Consider the following 13868-nt stretch of genomic DNA (forward strand, 5'->3'; position numbering starts at 1 on the left):
GCACCATCAGTCAACCAGGAATAACATCAGCACCATCAGACAACCAGGAATAACATCAGCGCCATCCAAGAACCAGGAATAACATCAGCACCATCCCAGAACCAGAATAACATCAGCACCATCAGACAACTAGGAATAACATCAGCACCATCCCAGAACCAGGAATAACATCAGCACCAGCAGACAACCAGGAATAACATCAGCACCATCCCAGAACCAGGAATAACATCTGCACCATCAGACAACCAGGAATAACATCAGCACCATCCCAGAACCAGGAATAACATCAGCACCATCAGACAACCAGGAATAACATCAGCACCATCAGACAACCAGGAATAACATCAGCACCATCAGACAACCAGGAATAACATCAGCACCATCCCAGAACCAGGAATAACATCAGCACAATCCCAGAACCAGGAATAACATCAGCACCATCAGACAACCAGGAATAACATCAGCGCCATCCCAGAACCAGGAATAACAGCAGCACCATCAGACAACCAGGAATAACATCAGCACCATCCCAGAACCAGGAATAACATCAGCACCATCCCAGAACCAGGAATAACATCAGCACCATCAGAGAACCAGGAATAACATCAGCGCCATCCCAGAACCAGGAATAACAGCAGCACCATCAGACAACCAGGAATAACATCAGCACCATTACAGAACCAGGAATAACATCAGCATCATCCCAGAATCAGGAATAACATCAGCACCATTTGAGAACTGGGAATAACATCAGCACCATTACAGAACCAGGAATATCATCAGCACCATCCCAGAACCAGGAATAACATCAACACTATCCCAGAAAAACAGATTCAGGGATCTGACGTTAAAACTGCTTCATTCTCGTAACAATAGAAAATCGTTTCCTTCATCGATCCGTTGCCTTCATACCGTCTTAGTCCCACCGGGAAGAGGGACCTCGGCTTCGTGGTTCCCATGGAAACGTGGCTGAAAAGCTGGAAGTCTAGGTCTACATGGATGGACTCTACATGCGTCCACAACGTTCCAGCAACGTAATCAGAATATTTATAGGAAGAAAGCCTGAAAACAAAGCAGACGTGTTGCTGCACACACATTGTAGACACGCTGAAGCTTCTCTCCACGCTTCGTAGAGTCATCGCCATGACAACCAGCTCATGTTACACCATTCCTCTCCCCCGCCTCACCAACGGTGTGGTTGGTTCTCTGACAGCTGTGTCCAAACATCTGCCTCTACAGCTCATCAGCCATGAAGACTTCCTTCCAGCCAGGACGTTGGAAGAGCTTCAGAAAGTTCGTCTCAACTTACGGCCGACTTGCTCATTAAGCTTCTGTGGAATCAGGAAGAGGTGGCGTGACGCCTCAGCGGACTGTCGGCTCCGCTGAGGTTCAGGGAACTGTCACCACCAGGAAGAAGTATCCCTTTAAAACTCGAGTCTGAAGTCGTAGATCTGAACGTTGCCATGGATACCACCACGACTCCAGCTAGACCTCCTCATACGGGCGTCTGCTCCTGCTGCGGAGGAGACGGGGTGGTCTGGTTCTGATCCTGGGACGTCCTGTGGCGGGTGTCGGTCTCAGGCATCAGGAAGAGGGATCAGGCTGGTTCGCAGGTTCAGCCCCATATTTCAGACCGACTGGGTGAAGGATGGACCGGAAAGTGGCCTGTCGACTCCAGCAGGAGGTCACATGGCGATAAGAGGACCAAACACCCGCCTGGCTGTGTTTAGAAGGTTTAATGGATCCAAGTCAACCAGAGTTCGGTTGTTAAACCCGGGTTTATGTTCCATCAACAATATTTACACTTTACCAGGTTAAAATCTGACACTTTAATGGTTTTAGTTTCCGTCTGACTCGAGTCGCAGCTACAGCAGAAATACCTCGCAGCTTCATCTTCAGGTTCATGACGCGGCTTTTCTGTTGATGTTTGAGCTGGAAGTCGCCGCTCCAAACGCCGACAACCTGCTCTTTGTTTTAGCATCGTTACATCAAAGATGCCAGAACAAGTCTGGTGTTTCTGCTCCAACAAGCTGATCAAAAATCCCCACAGAGGAGATTCACCATGACATAAAGCCTGAACAGAAGAAGTAAAACCGTCCATGAGGAACATTTTTAGGACATATAACCTTCATAACAGTTTTTTTTATAAAAGCACCAACAACACACAGATTTGTCCTGGTAGTGAGATCTTTACTGTCGCAGCAGAGGCACACAGCGTCATGCAGATGTGACATGAAGACCGTCAGCAGCAGACAGAATGAAGCACAATCCTCTTCATCGTCTTCCTCCAACGAAAGCATCAAAAATAGATCTGCGGTCTGACTCCACTCCAACATTCATTCACAAATAAAGCTGTTTTCCAGCTCTGCAGCCTTTTATAGAACATTTACAATAACAAAGTGAAGTTGGAGGAAACAATCCAATAAATAAATCATAGCGGAGCATCTCCATCTGAAGACGAGGCAAAAAGAAAAAAAATCTGATCGTCTTTAAGGCTGAAAGGAGTTCATGCAGAAGACTGGTGTCGCTGCAAGGGGACAGTCCGGCTCCGTCCTCCAGGAAGACAAGCCTCCGATTAAAAACTGATTTTATGTTTATTTTCATTTTCTCATCTGCAAATCAAACCAGTTCCCACTGGAACCCGGACTGGTCTGTATCCCCGACCATCAGCGACCTGCTCCGCACCACTGGTTTCCAGTCATTTCCACAGCAGCACCATCCGAGCGGCCCGTGGGTTCAGCAGGATCCGGTTTCCTCACATCCGATCTGCAGTCAAAGCTTTTCTCATCCGTTTCTTCCACTGGAAATTCCCAACAGATAACTGGGAGGAAGCACGCTGCTGCTAGAAGCCTTCGTCGTAATCTCCGTCGCTGCCGTACTCTGAAGGGCGACACACACACAGGAGGGTCAGGTACACACACTGCAGTCAACAACACACACACACACAGGAGGGTCAGGTACACACACTGCAGTCAGCAACACACACACACAGGAGGGTCAGGTACACACACTGCAGTCAGCAACACACACACACAGGAGGGTCAGGTACACACACTGCAGTCAGCAACACACACACACAGGAGGGTCAGGTACACACACTGCAATCAGCAACACACACACACAGGAGGGTCAGGTACACACACTGCAGTCAGCAACACACACACACAGGAGGGTCAGGTACACACACTGCAGTCAGCAACACACACACACAGGAGGGTCAGGTACACACACTGCAGTCAGCAACACACACACACAGGAGGGTCAGGTACACACACTGCAGTCAGCAACACACACACACAGGAGGGTCAGGTACACACATTGCAGTCAGTGGAAAAGGATCATAGATGTATAATAAAGTAGAACTACTTCACTTAAGTAGTAAAATGTAGAATCTCTACTTTATTGAAGCATTACTTTTTCTCTCCTACTTCCACTTTTACTCCTCTACATACGTTGGATCATTATGATACTTTTACTCTGATATATTTTTATTGTTGTTATTTGTTATAACAGCAGAAAAGAAAAAAAAAACTATGGTAATTTGTTTAAATCTATTATACCTGTTAGAGTGTGATGTGTGTCGCTATAAACAATCTCTGTACGCAAGTGTGTCAGTTTCAGTTTCATGCCAGTTAAAAAAAATAAAAAGAGTGGGACCTCTTTCCTGTAGCTAAAGGATCTCTGGCAGCTTTGCTGAGTGGGAGTGAAGGATCTTCACGCAGCAAGTCAGCAGCAACATAATATGTCTCTGGTGCTTTATAAGTAAGCTACATAACTGTGTAAAAGTGTGTGTGTGTGTGTGTGTGAGTCTTCGGAAGAGGGAACCCGAATCCAAAGGAACACATCCACTGCAGAGGAATCAACAATACTAATTACTTTAGTTTTCACAGCTTATAAGTAGCCGACTTGCTTTAGTTGCCATAAATTATGGATGAAGAGACGTCTTTACATTAAAAAATAAAAACATTTAAAGTATGCTTACTGATTTAAGAAGGGAATATGATATAAAAAGTTTAATGTCTTAAATAACTACACAATGAGCTACTTTTATTTTCAGTACTTGAGTACTTGATTTTAAAATAAACTACTTGTAATACTTAAATAAAAAAACGTTGAATACTTTAGTACTTCTACTTAAGTGGAGCACTTCAAGAACACTTCAACTTCTATTCAAGTATCTTTATTCATAAAGTACTTGTACTTTTACTTGAGTCTTGATTTCTAGTACATGTCTGAAAATGATGAGTCGTGTTTGGAAACAGTAAAATAGGTCAGAAACTCGTTACTGTGCATGTTTTATTTTCCATATTTTAACATAAGAGTTTCGCAGTAGGTCCCTTTTTTTAGGCATTTGAGTTTGCTTTCACCAAATCATAAAACCTGATTTATAAAATGAAGTGCAGTCGGAGAAACGTCGACTTCTGAATAAAGTCTGTGTTTACGGCCGAGAGGACACATCCTTCATTCTATCTGACAAGAGACGTTAAATCCTGCCGTCGTGAGGATCACGTCTCACCAGCCAGCACAGGACTGAAGCCTTCGTTTCAACATACATGTAAAATGGATTAAATGATGTAAATGTTTGGAAGCAGTAGCTGCATGTTAGCCGTCTCAGACGAGCTCGGATTACCGTGACTCGTCCCGGTAGCTGCTACAGTCTCATGCTGGACTCTCCATGCTGAACCTGGCAGATTTGTTCTAATAGTTGATCCCTGTGTGTAACGGAGAGGAACTAAATGTCCAGAGTTTCTCTTTAAGACTTGAACAAGAGCGTCTCTACTTTCTGCTCCAGGAAAGGAGTCCATTAACTGACAGACAGGTCTGGTCTCCGGGCGTCCAGAGTCCCCTTGGTCCCCTCCAGTGGTGCAGCTCTGAGGTCGACCCTGACCTTTTGGCCTCGCCTAGGAGGAGGCAACGGTCTAAACAAAGAGCCCCCTACAAGAATCCATTCAGTCGCTGAGGGCTTTTTATTGCAGCGGAGTCAGAGACCTTAAAGTTTAACAGCTAGAGACACGAAGGGAAGAAATTTAATCTTACCGAGGCTCATTAAAACGTTCAAGATTCAAAAGAGAAACGCAGCTAAGAGGCAGAATCATTAGGAGAGCCGCAGTTTCCCGGTCCAGACGCACTGCGTCTGAGAAGTCATTACGTCGGGTTCACCGTTCGACTCCAGTCGTTTCACCAAAACAACTGAACTGTTATTCAGGATATAAAAACAAAACGGAAAAAGCTCCAACAAACTGACTGGAGCCTGAAAACCCACAGCTTTTTTTTGCAAATATTTAGCAAATAAAATTTTTCTGATGATGATTTCTGCTGATTTCAGATCAAATCAAAGGAAATTTGTAAAGAACTTTTCATTCCCACGACAACATGAACATGGGAAACACGTCACCATTCCCGGGTCGGGAAGGACCGGGAAGAACCGGGAAGGGCCGGGAAGGGTCGGGAAGGGTCGGGAAGAACCGGGTAGGGCCGGGAAGGGTCGGGAAGGGTCGGGAAGAACCGGGTAGGGCCGGGAAGGGTCGGGAAGAACCGGGTAGGGCCGGGAAGGGTCGGGAAGAACCGGGTAGGGCCGGGAAGGGTCGGGAAGAACCGGGAAGGGTCGGGAAGGGTCGGGAAGGGCCGGGAAGGGTCGGGAAGGGTCGGGAAGGGTCGGGAAGAACCGGGTAGGGCCGGGAAGGGTCGGGAAGAGCCGAAAAGAGCCGAGAAGAGCCGGGAAGGATCGGGAAAGGCTGGGAAGGATGAGGAAGGGCCGGGAAGAATCAGGAAGGGCCGGGAAGGATCGGGAAGGGCCGAGAAGGGCCAGGAAGGATCGGGAAGGGTCGGGAAGAGCCGAGAAGAGCCGGGAAGAGCCAGGAAGGGTCGGGAAGGATCGGGAAGGGCTGGGAAGAGTCAGAAATGGTCGGGAATGGTCGGGAAAGGTCAAAGTCCACACTACAGCCATAGGAATGCATTGCCAGAGCCTTGCTCAGACCAGGACATGCAGTCGCCACGGCAACAACCCCGCAGACCCAGCAGACAAAGCGACCAGGAGGAAATCTGCTCTGTTTAGGAAACTTTCAATCAGATAAAAGAAAAATGTTGTTTTTCTTCTTGTCAGCGTTAAAATAAGCGTCTAATGCTCTCAGTTTATTTTCCTTCAACTGAAAATCCAACGCGACTTTAAACGTAGCTTTTTGTTAGCTTTTACACAGCGACATCATTCACTTCCAGATTTAATGTTTTATTATTCAGCCGGACTCATTTTGGGATTCAAACCACATTAAGATTGTTTTCTGCCTTAAAGTTCCTCAACAATTGTTTCATTCAATAATTTTAAAAATGATTAAAAGATGAAAAAGCAAAGACTGTAGCTGCGTTTCCATGACATTTTTTCACAAAAAAAGCGATATTGTGTTCGTTTTGACAAACAGGTGTTTCCCCTGAACCACGTTTAGAGTCCGGTTGACGAGATTTTATAAGAACTGCGGCTTACGCGAGGTAACCACGTAGCGTTTTTTTGGCCTTTTCTACTTGCTGCAGCAAATTTGCTTTTCAAAACTTTTCTCGCTCTTTTTTTTTTGGTAAATGGTAAATGGACTTGTACTTCTATAGCGCTTTTCTAGTCATACAGACCACTCAAAGCGCTTTACACTACTTGTCACATTCACCCATTCGCACACACACTCACTCAACACACTCATACCCCGATAGGCACATCGGGGGGCAGTTTGGGGTTCAGTGTCTTGCCCTAGGACACTTCGGCATTTCAGGGGAAGCCTGGAATCGATCCCTCAACTTACCTGTTGAAGGACAACTGCTCTTCCTCCTGAGCTAAATTTCTAAAACTCAGAAATTTGCTGTTGTTCCAAACCACATCATCTTTACTGGAAATGAACTGGTCACGCCCCCCCCACATCACATAAATTACGAAAAAGATGTTTCCATCACTGGAATTTTTTGCCATATATTTCTGCCTCAAAACGTCTGAAAAAACCACATCATGTGAGCGTAAAACGTCTTATAGATGTTTAAGACTTTTTAAATGCAGGCATTTACATTGGCGTTTTCCTCGGCGTCATGGCAACTCTGCTAATAACCAATGAGACAGCGAAGATGACAGAGACAAAGATGAAACAGTACATAAAGATGAAGTCGAAGACTACCAAAAAGAACAGAAATAAGACGACGGAGAAATTGTCGAAAAACAACGTGGTCCAAAGTTGAGAAAGAAAACAAAAAGGATGAAGAACAGGAAGCGAAGAGGAAGAAGATCAGAAGAAGAAGAGAAAGAAGACAATGAAGAGACAGAAGAAGATGAAGACAACCAAGATGGAGGTTTGGTGTCAAATTTTAATCCTTAAGATAAAAAATAAATAAGTGCGCCATAAAAAAATCTAAATATTTTCAAATATCTTCATCGAGTAGTCATCACTTCTTAAAGCTGTATTCTGTTACTTTCTGACCGTAAAACTCTGCGTTGCGGACAAGACACGGTGACTTCTATCATGTGCATTTCTGGAGTTTGAAACCAACAAGATGCAACTTTTACATCCAGGACGCGTTGTTGAGGCAGAGTTTTGCTCCGCGCTAGAAAACGGATATCAACACAACGACTGTTTCAAACACGCAACGTCGCTGATTCAGCAAAAAACGCAAGAAGATTTAAAGAGACAAAACAAGGGTCATCAGATCGTCTGCTGCTGGTGAGAGAGATTACAGGTCAGGTAGGATGCAGGATTAGCCGTCGAGGCGGGAAAATGGCGAATGTTCTGAGGTGTCGTTAACAAACAAAAACAAACAAACCACAAACAGGACGCAGAAACTTCTGGTTCAACTGACCGTTGCCACCCAGCAGCTCCATGGCACTCACACACGTCTCCTCCTCCTCCTCCTCCTCCTCATCAGCAGCCACATCGTCATAGACAACCGGCCCACTCTCCACCACCACTCCACTGGCGGGCGCTTCGGCAGGCGTGGGCAGGGGGGCGGAGGTGGCGGCCTGAGCAGGAAACAGACAGACGTGTTCGTTCGTTATTTCCCAGGATGAGATATGAAGAATAAACATCGATGTGAGCTGAAGGACGGGCAGTGAAGAGGGGACGCTCCATTTGTCCCACGTGGACATCCAGGACTAAAACACGGCGATGGAGCGTGACTGCAACGTGACCGTCCCACATGATGGGACTTTATCATCTCAGTTTACAGGATTCGTTAAAAACTCTGCGAATCACATGAAGGGGTGAAAACGACTCAGAGCCTGTGGGCGAAATCTCGCAGTCATGGCTCAGAAAGCGCCGTTGAAATTAAAAATTATGCTTTGAGGGTGAAAATGAGGTAAAAATATAATTAGAAGGATTTTTTCTTTAGCCGAGTTTTAGCCAAGCTGCCAGAGGTTCACACACCTCTGTGACGAACTCCCCCGGAGGCCAGCCGCAGGTGATTTCATTACCAGCAGCGGCACTTACATCCGAACCAAGTTTAATTCTGAATAAAAATCAGTTTAAAAAGTGTTTACATGGTCATTTTTCATCAGTTTAAAGCAGAATTAACTTTTGTTCGGAACTAAAGAGGAATTAAAACTCCCATGTAAACGTAGCAAATGTGGAATTTTCAAACAGGGTTTCTTCATAAGGATGAAGGATCAGAAAAACAAACATTTCTATAGCTGTTAATTGTATCAACGTCTTCATTACAAAATGCCCCAAAATAAAGCTGCTGCTAGTTTTCCTGCAACGATCACTTCCAGAGCAAAGTGTGCGTCTTCCACTGCAGTCATCAACCAGAACTGAAGCTGCAGAAAGCTCCGGAAGTGTCTGATCAGCTCCTTTCAGGTGTTAACGTTGTTTTTGGAAGGACATCACTCCACTTCAAATAAAATTACTGCAAGAAGTCGCAGCGTGGAGGACAAGTTCCCTCTGCTGCTGCTTGGTCTGCTTCAAACGGACCATGGTCCGCTTCCAGGGACAGTACGAGTCTTTCGGCCCAGTATGAACACCGACTGACCCAGGAAGCAGACTCTGGTCTCGGTTTGCCTGCAAACAGACGACGCAGCAACCAAACAGGAAGTCACGTCTCCCAACAGCAATAAAGCAGCAAGAAGAAGAAGGGGGTACTTTTCCACAACTGGTCATGAAAGCTTTGAGTTTTTTTCCCCTTAATAATAAAATCACCATTTAGAAACTGCATTTTATATGAATCAGGTTGTTTGTCTTATGTTAAAACTTGTGTAATGAACTGAAACAGTAAGAAATGAGCGACGGGGGCGAAACCCCTTCCCCAGCTTGGCGTACGACCTGCGTGAAGCATGACGGATCATAAACGAGTGCGTCCGGCTGCAGAACAACGGTGAGCCTGAATGTAAACTGATCAACTTGTTCTGCAGAAACTAGAAGAAGTTCAGGGTTGTGGGGTGAAAAAGGGGGGGGTCTCTGCGCCTCCACAGGCCGAGCCGAAGTCTGGGCATGTCGTGTGGTTTCCTGCTGACCTGGCGGCTTCTATGGAGCCCAACTTCAAATAGATGCGGTCATTACTTGCCAGGATGATTGCTTGCATAAGCGGACTGCTGCTGCAAAGCCAGAGCGATCGTCTGCAGTTCAAAGCCCTCCTCCCATGACCTCGTCCCCTTCTCAGATCTCTGACTCTGCTGTGTCCGCCGCCTCTTCCATCAGATTCCATGTCGGGAAAACTGATTGTTTCCTCCCTTTGGATTGGTTGAAGAATGTGAGGAGCCGCGGAGAGGCTGAAGACGTTGTCAGGAACACACGGCAGACAGCAGCCACAACACATTTCTCCTCACCGAGCCCGTCGCTGAATGAAGAGGTGACATTACATAACACGGGAGGCCGACGCCGTTTGTTCCCAGTTCCCAGGGGGAGGTGTGAGGGGTTGCTAGGTAACAAGCCTTGTTGACCTGGCCCCTTGTGGCAATGTTTTTTTCCTGGTTGACAGAGCCTGAGCTCCCCAAGCTCCTTCATTCAGAGCTGCCAGGAGCACATGATGGAGAGGGGACAAAGGCTGAGCGGGGGGGGGGGGGGGGGGGAGGTGAGAGATGAAGGAATGGGGAGCAACGGGAGGAAAAGTAAAGAAAAGACCAAATAAAGGAGAGAGGCAGGAAAAGAGAGGACATGAGCAGAATGGGGGGGTTGGAGGGAAACAGGCAGAGGCTGCAGGAGGTTTTTCCTGCCAGGGAAAAACTTGGAAATCATTTTGCTTTCTTTTTATTTTATCCTCAGCAGGATCATCAACATCATCTTTCTCCAGTTTTCACACCAGTTCAGTGTCAGACTGCTACTGGTTCACATCGGGACTCCTCTCTTTCCTCGCTACGAGTCAGTTCTGCTGCTTTTTTCTTCATTAAACACTGATTTTACACCTTTTCAGGGTTCCTACTGCGGCAAAACTTTTATTTTAGTATCTTTGTAGCTCATTTAACTTTTCCTATTTTTACGGCGCTCTTTTTATTTTGGGTTCCTGAAATCAGCCGAAGGGACGTGTTGTCTGTCTGTGTCTGGCAGATTACAGACCAGTCCTGTACGGTCCAAACCAGTCTCATCTCAGACATGAACTGGGTTCCAGAGATAAGGAGGACATCTGAGGCGTTTGAGGTGCCTGGGAGAGATGTGCTTCCTCTGTAGAGGGGGGGGGGGGCTAGCCATGTCCTGGGTTCACCGGGACATTCCTACCGCAGTGCATCAACTTTCACACTTCCCACACAGGTTTTCCTCGTGTAAAATCTACCGACCTATCCAGGAGAGGAACCTGCAGGAGGACGGACGTCACCTCGAGGAGGACGCTGGTGAACGCTGACCGAGACGCTCTGAAATGGAAAGTTTTTCCAGGTTTCCCGCCCCCGCCTGCTTCTTCTGCCTGGTCCACCACTGAAGACAAGAGACAAAGTCTGACATTGCTGCTGTCATTTGTCTTCCTTCTCAGCAGGTGTCCCTGGTTTTATACTCGCATGGCGTCTGCGTGTGGTCGGGCCACGTCGCCGACGCCGTGCGAGATGTTCTGCAGGTTTTCCTCCGTGGTTGCTGCACAGACTGGAGGAGAAGCTCCAGATATTCAGAAACTTGTAATCACAAGCTGACCAATCACAAAGAACATCCAGACAAACGCAGTGCAAGCACGTCAGGTCTGGAGGACGTTGGCGTTGAGCCTCCACGGACTCACGTGGAGCGGTGACGCCATGACTCAGCGCCTTCCTGATCTGACGGACCGTTTCCTCTCCACCATCTCCTCTTCCAGCTCAGATGAGGATTAAATCTGATCTGATGCAGTTTTATTCACCTGGAAGTTATTTATATGAATATATAAGTTTATAAGAACGGCGTTATAAACTGGACCAGTATGGATCACATGATGGATCCGATTTAATTAGATTATAACTGGAAAACAACGAATTAGACGGCATGAGAGATTTCTTATTGTCTCTCAGTTTTACACAAATAAAACGGAATTAAATAGAAGGATAAATTGTTTGCATGTAAGACTGAATGACGACAAATTATCTAAATAAATCATGATAATCTGTTTATTCACCATTCAGAATCATGACGAACATCAACTAGCAGCGGGAAAATCGAATGGAAAAATAAAAAATCTGGATTTTTTTTTTGCTTCACAATTTTAAAATAGGTTTTTTGTTACATTTTTTTTCCCAAATAAAAAAAAATTATCTACTGTAAAATTTCTGTCATTTTTATGGTTTTTTATTTATCTTTTTACTCGTCTTCCTGGGCATAATAACAGCAGAATGATGGTCTGGCTACTGCGTTGTTTTTTCCGAATAGAAATCTCAAGAAAAATGACGAGAAAAAATTAGTTTTATACATTTTTTTTTTGTTTTTAATCTACAAAAATCAGCAAAATCATGAGTATTGCAATTTAAATTGAATCGGCACCCAAAAAATCGGAATCGGATCGGGACAAGAGCGTATCGTCACAGCCGTAGCATCTACAGTGACGTTTCCTCCTCAGAGCTGTGAGAATCCACCACTGAGCTGCTTGCAGACCACCATCACATCCCAGTATGCATTTCCAGTCTCAGTAAACGTACACTGGTTTATTTCCCAGCCCAGTTAATGGGTTTAATGGAACATTACTGGTATCAGGTTATATTATCATTCAGCTGATCTGCTGATAAAACAGAGAAAAGTCAATAAGAGGCGACAATCAGAAGAAACCAGCCGTCTGAAGGTGCCTGAGCTGCTCGCCGTGTCGGGTTCATGACCCCGGTCTAACAACATCGTCACACACAGCGCTGGAGAGAGAGAGAAATGTTTAAATGTCTTTCAGCTACAAGCCAGCAAAGTTTTCCTGACCTGCTCGCATCCAGAAAGGTTCATCGCTGCAGCAGGAAGTTTCTGGATTAACCATAAAAACAGAACGACGTCGCTGCAGGATGGGCGGGAAAAACCTGAAAATGGCCGTTAAAGACATTTCTATGTTTCAGTTTAAGGTCGTTTTTATTTTAAGACCAGTCAAGAGTTTTATTTTTTATGAGGGGGGAATGCCCTGAAGGGAAACAGAAGGAGGGGAGGGCAAACAAAGACAGGGTGAGGTTCACCTCTCACACGGTCTGAGTGGAGGTTTATTCATCCCGTGTGCTCAGCAGGAGGCGGGCGCGGAGCCCGACAACGAGCCGCTGTCTGTCACCGTCACGGCTTCGTTACGCCGCAGCTCCTCATTGTGAACTAATCCCATAAAAAGAGAAAAGCCACAAATGAATGTATCCTGCTAACAACAAAGCTCTGACTGCGATGTTCAACCAAATTAATACGTTTTAAGACCCTTTTAAAGCCAGAAGGAATGGAATTTACTTCATTATGATGCCAGTCTGACAATGGAAACCAGTGGAAACCGTCAGGATTACATGATGTTTATTATGATGCAACAACATGTGGAGGAACTGACGGGCAGCAAGACGACGGATTCCCACTGGTATTTCACCCAGAATCACTTTTTATTTGTTTCATTGTTTTAGATTTTATGGTTTTATATTTCATTGTTTTAAGTTTAATATGTTAATTATGTTATGTTCAGCACTTTGTTCAGCCGTAGCTGTCAGAAAGTGCTTTATAAATAAAGTTGCATTCACAACACACACCTGCAGGTTTCCGTCACTCAGCTGTCGCTTCAGCAGCAGCCGGGAGAAACTCTGAGAGCGGCTCGAGGCCAAACAAGACAAAATGAACATGTTTACACTCTGCTTAGACATTTCACAGCAGATAAAGCTGCTGAGGACTCACTGCTTCATCATCATCATCATCGTCACCATGACTACCTGCAACTCTGCCTGAAAGCAGTAGGAAGAAAAGTTTCTCACTGAACTGCTTGGTGGTTTATTGAAAAGCAGCTTCTGGTTTTATTTCTAATGTCAAACGAAGTTCTGGATGGATTTTACGGCACAAACATACAGATCTGTGTTAAAACTAATCCTGTGAAACACAAAAAACGATAAATGGAGACGCTTCCTCTCTGAATATAAACACATGTGGAACATCTGGCTGCTGATTCACATCACCGCCCTGAACCAGAAACACACCCAGCAGATAAAACATTCCTCATGCTGCCATTAAGTTCTGCTTTCCTGGACATCCACTCTGTCTTTGGTTTATCTCCTCCTGCCTCCCTGTTATCTGTTAGCAGAGCTCACAAAGTAAAACCTACCAGATCCAGACCAATGAAGACATCCGGGTCTGGATCCGGATCAATACTCCGTAAACACAGCTGCTTGTTTTAACAGGTACCTCAAACACATCAGAACTGGACCCGGTTTCAGAATATCCCCAACGGATCATTTCACTTTCAGACTGCAGGTTAGTTGTGGTTCCTGGAGTCTCTAAAAGTGGAACGGGGAGCAGAACCTTCAGTTATCAGACCTG

The 13868-nt window shown here is 45.6% G+C and overlaps 1 protein-coding gene across 1 annotated transcript in view; it reads right to left on the minus strand.

The window, feature by feature from the left end:
* Positions 1 to 2421: 2421 nt before the first annotated feature.
* The window catches only part of LOC306772640 (transcription factor IIIB 90 kDa subunit-like), a 157987-nt gene continuing 146540 nt past the window's right edge, over positions 2422 to 13868 (minus strand). Inside the window, exons 18-19 of the mRNA XM_079262208.1 lie at positions 7825 to 7984; positions 2422 to 2880 (exon numbers count right to left, since the gene is read on the minus strand). Coding sequence (XP_079118334.1) covers positions 2843 to 2880; positions 7825 to 7984 — 198 coding nt within the window. The 3' untranslated portion in view covers positions 2422 to 2842. The remainder of the gene's footprint in view (positions 2881 to 7824; positions 7985 to 13868) is intronic.

The sequence above is a fragment of the Telmatherina bonti genome, assembly GCF_933228915.1.
Source record: "Telmatherina bonti genome assembly, chromosome: 22".
Taxonomy (NCBI): domain Eukaryota; kingdom Metazoa; phylum Chordata; class Actinopteri; order Atheriniformes; family Telmatherinidae; genus Telmatherina; species Telmatherina bonti.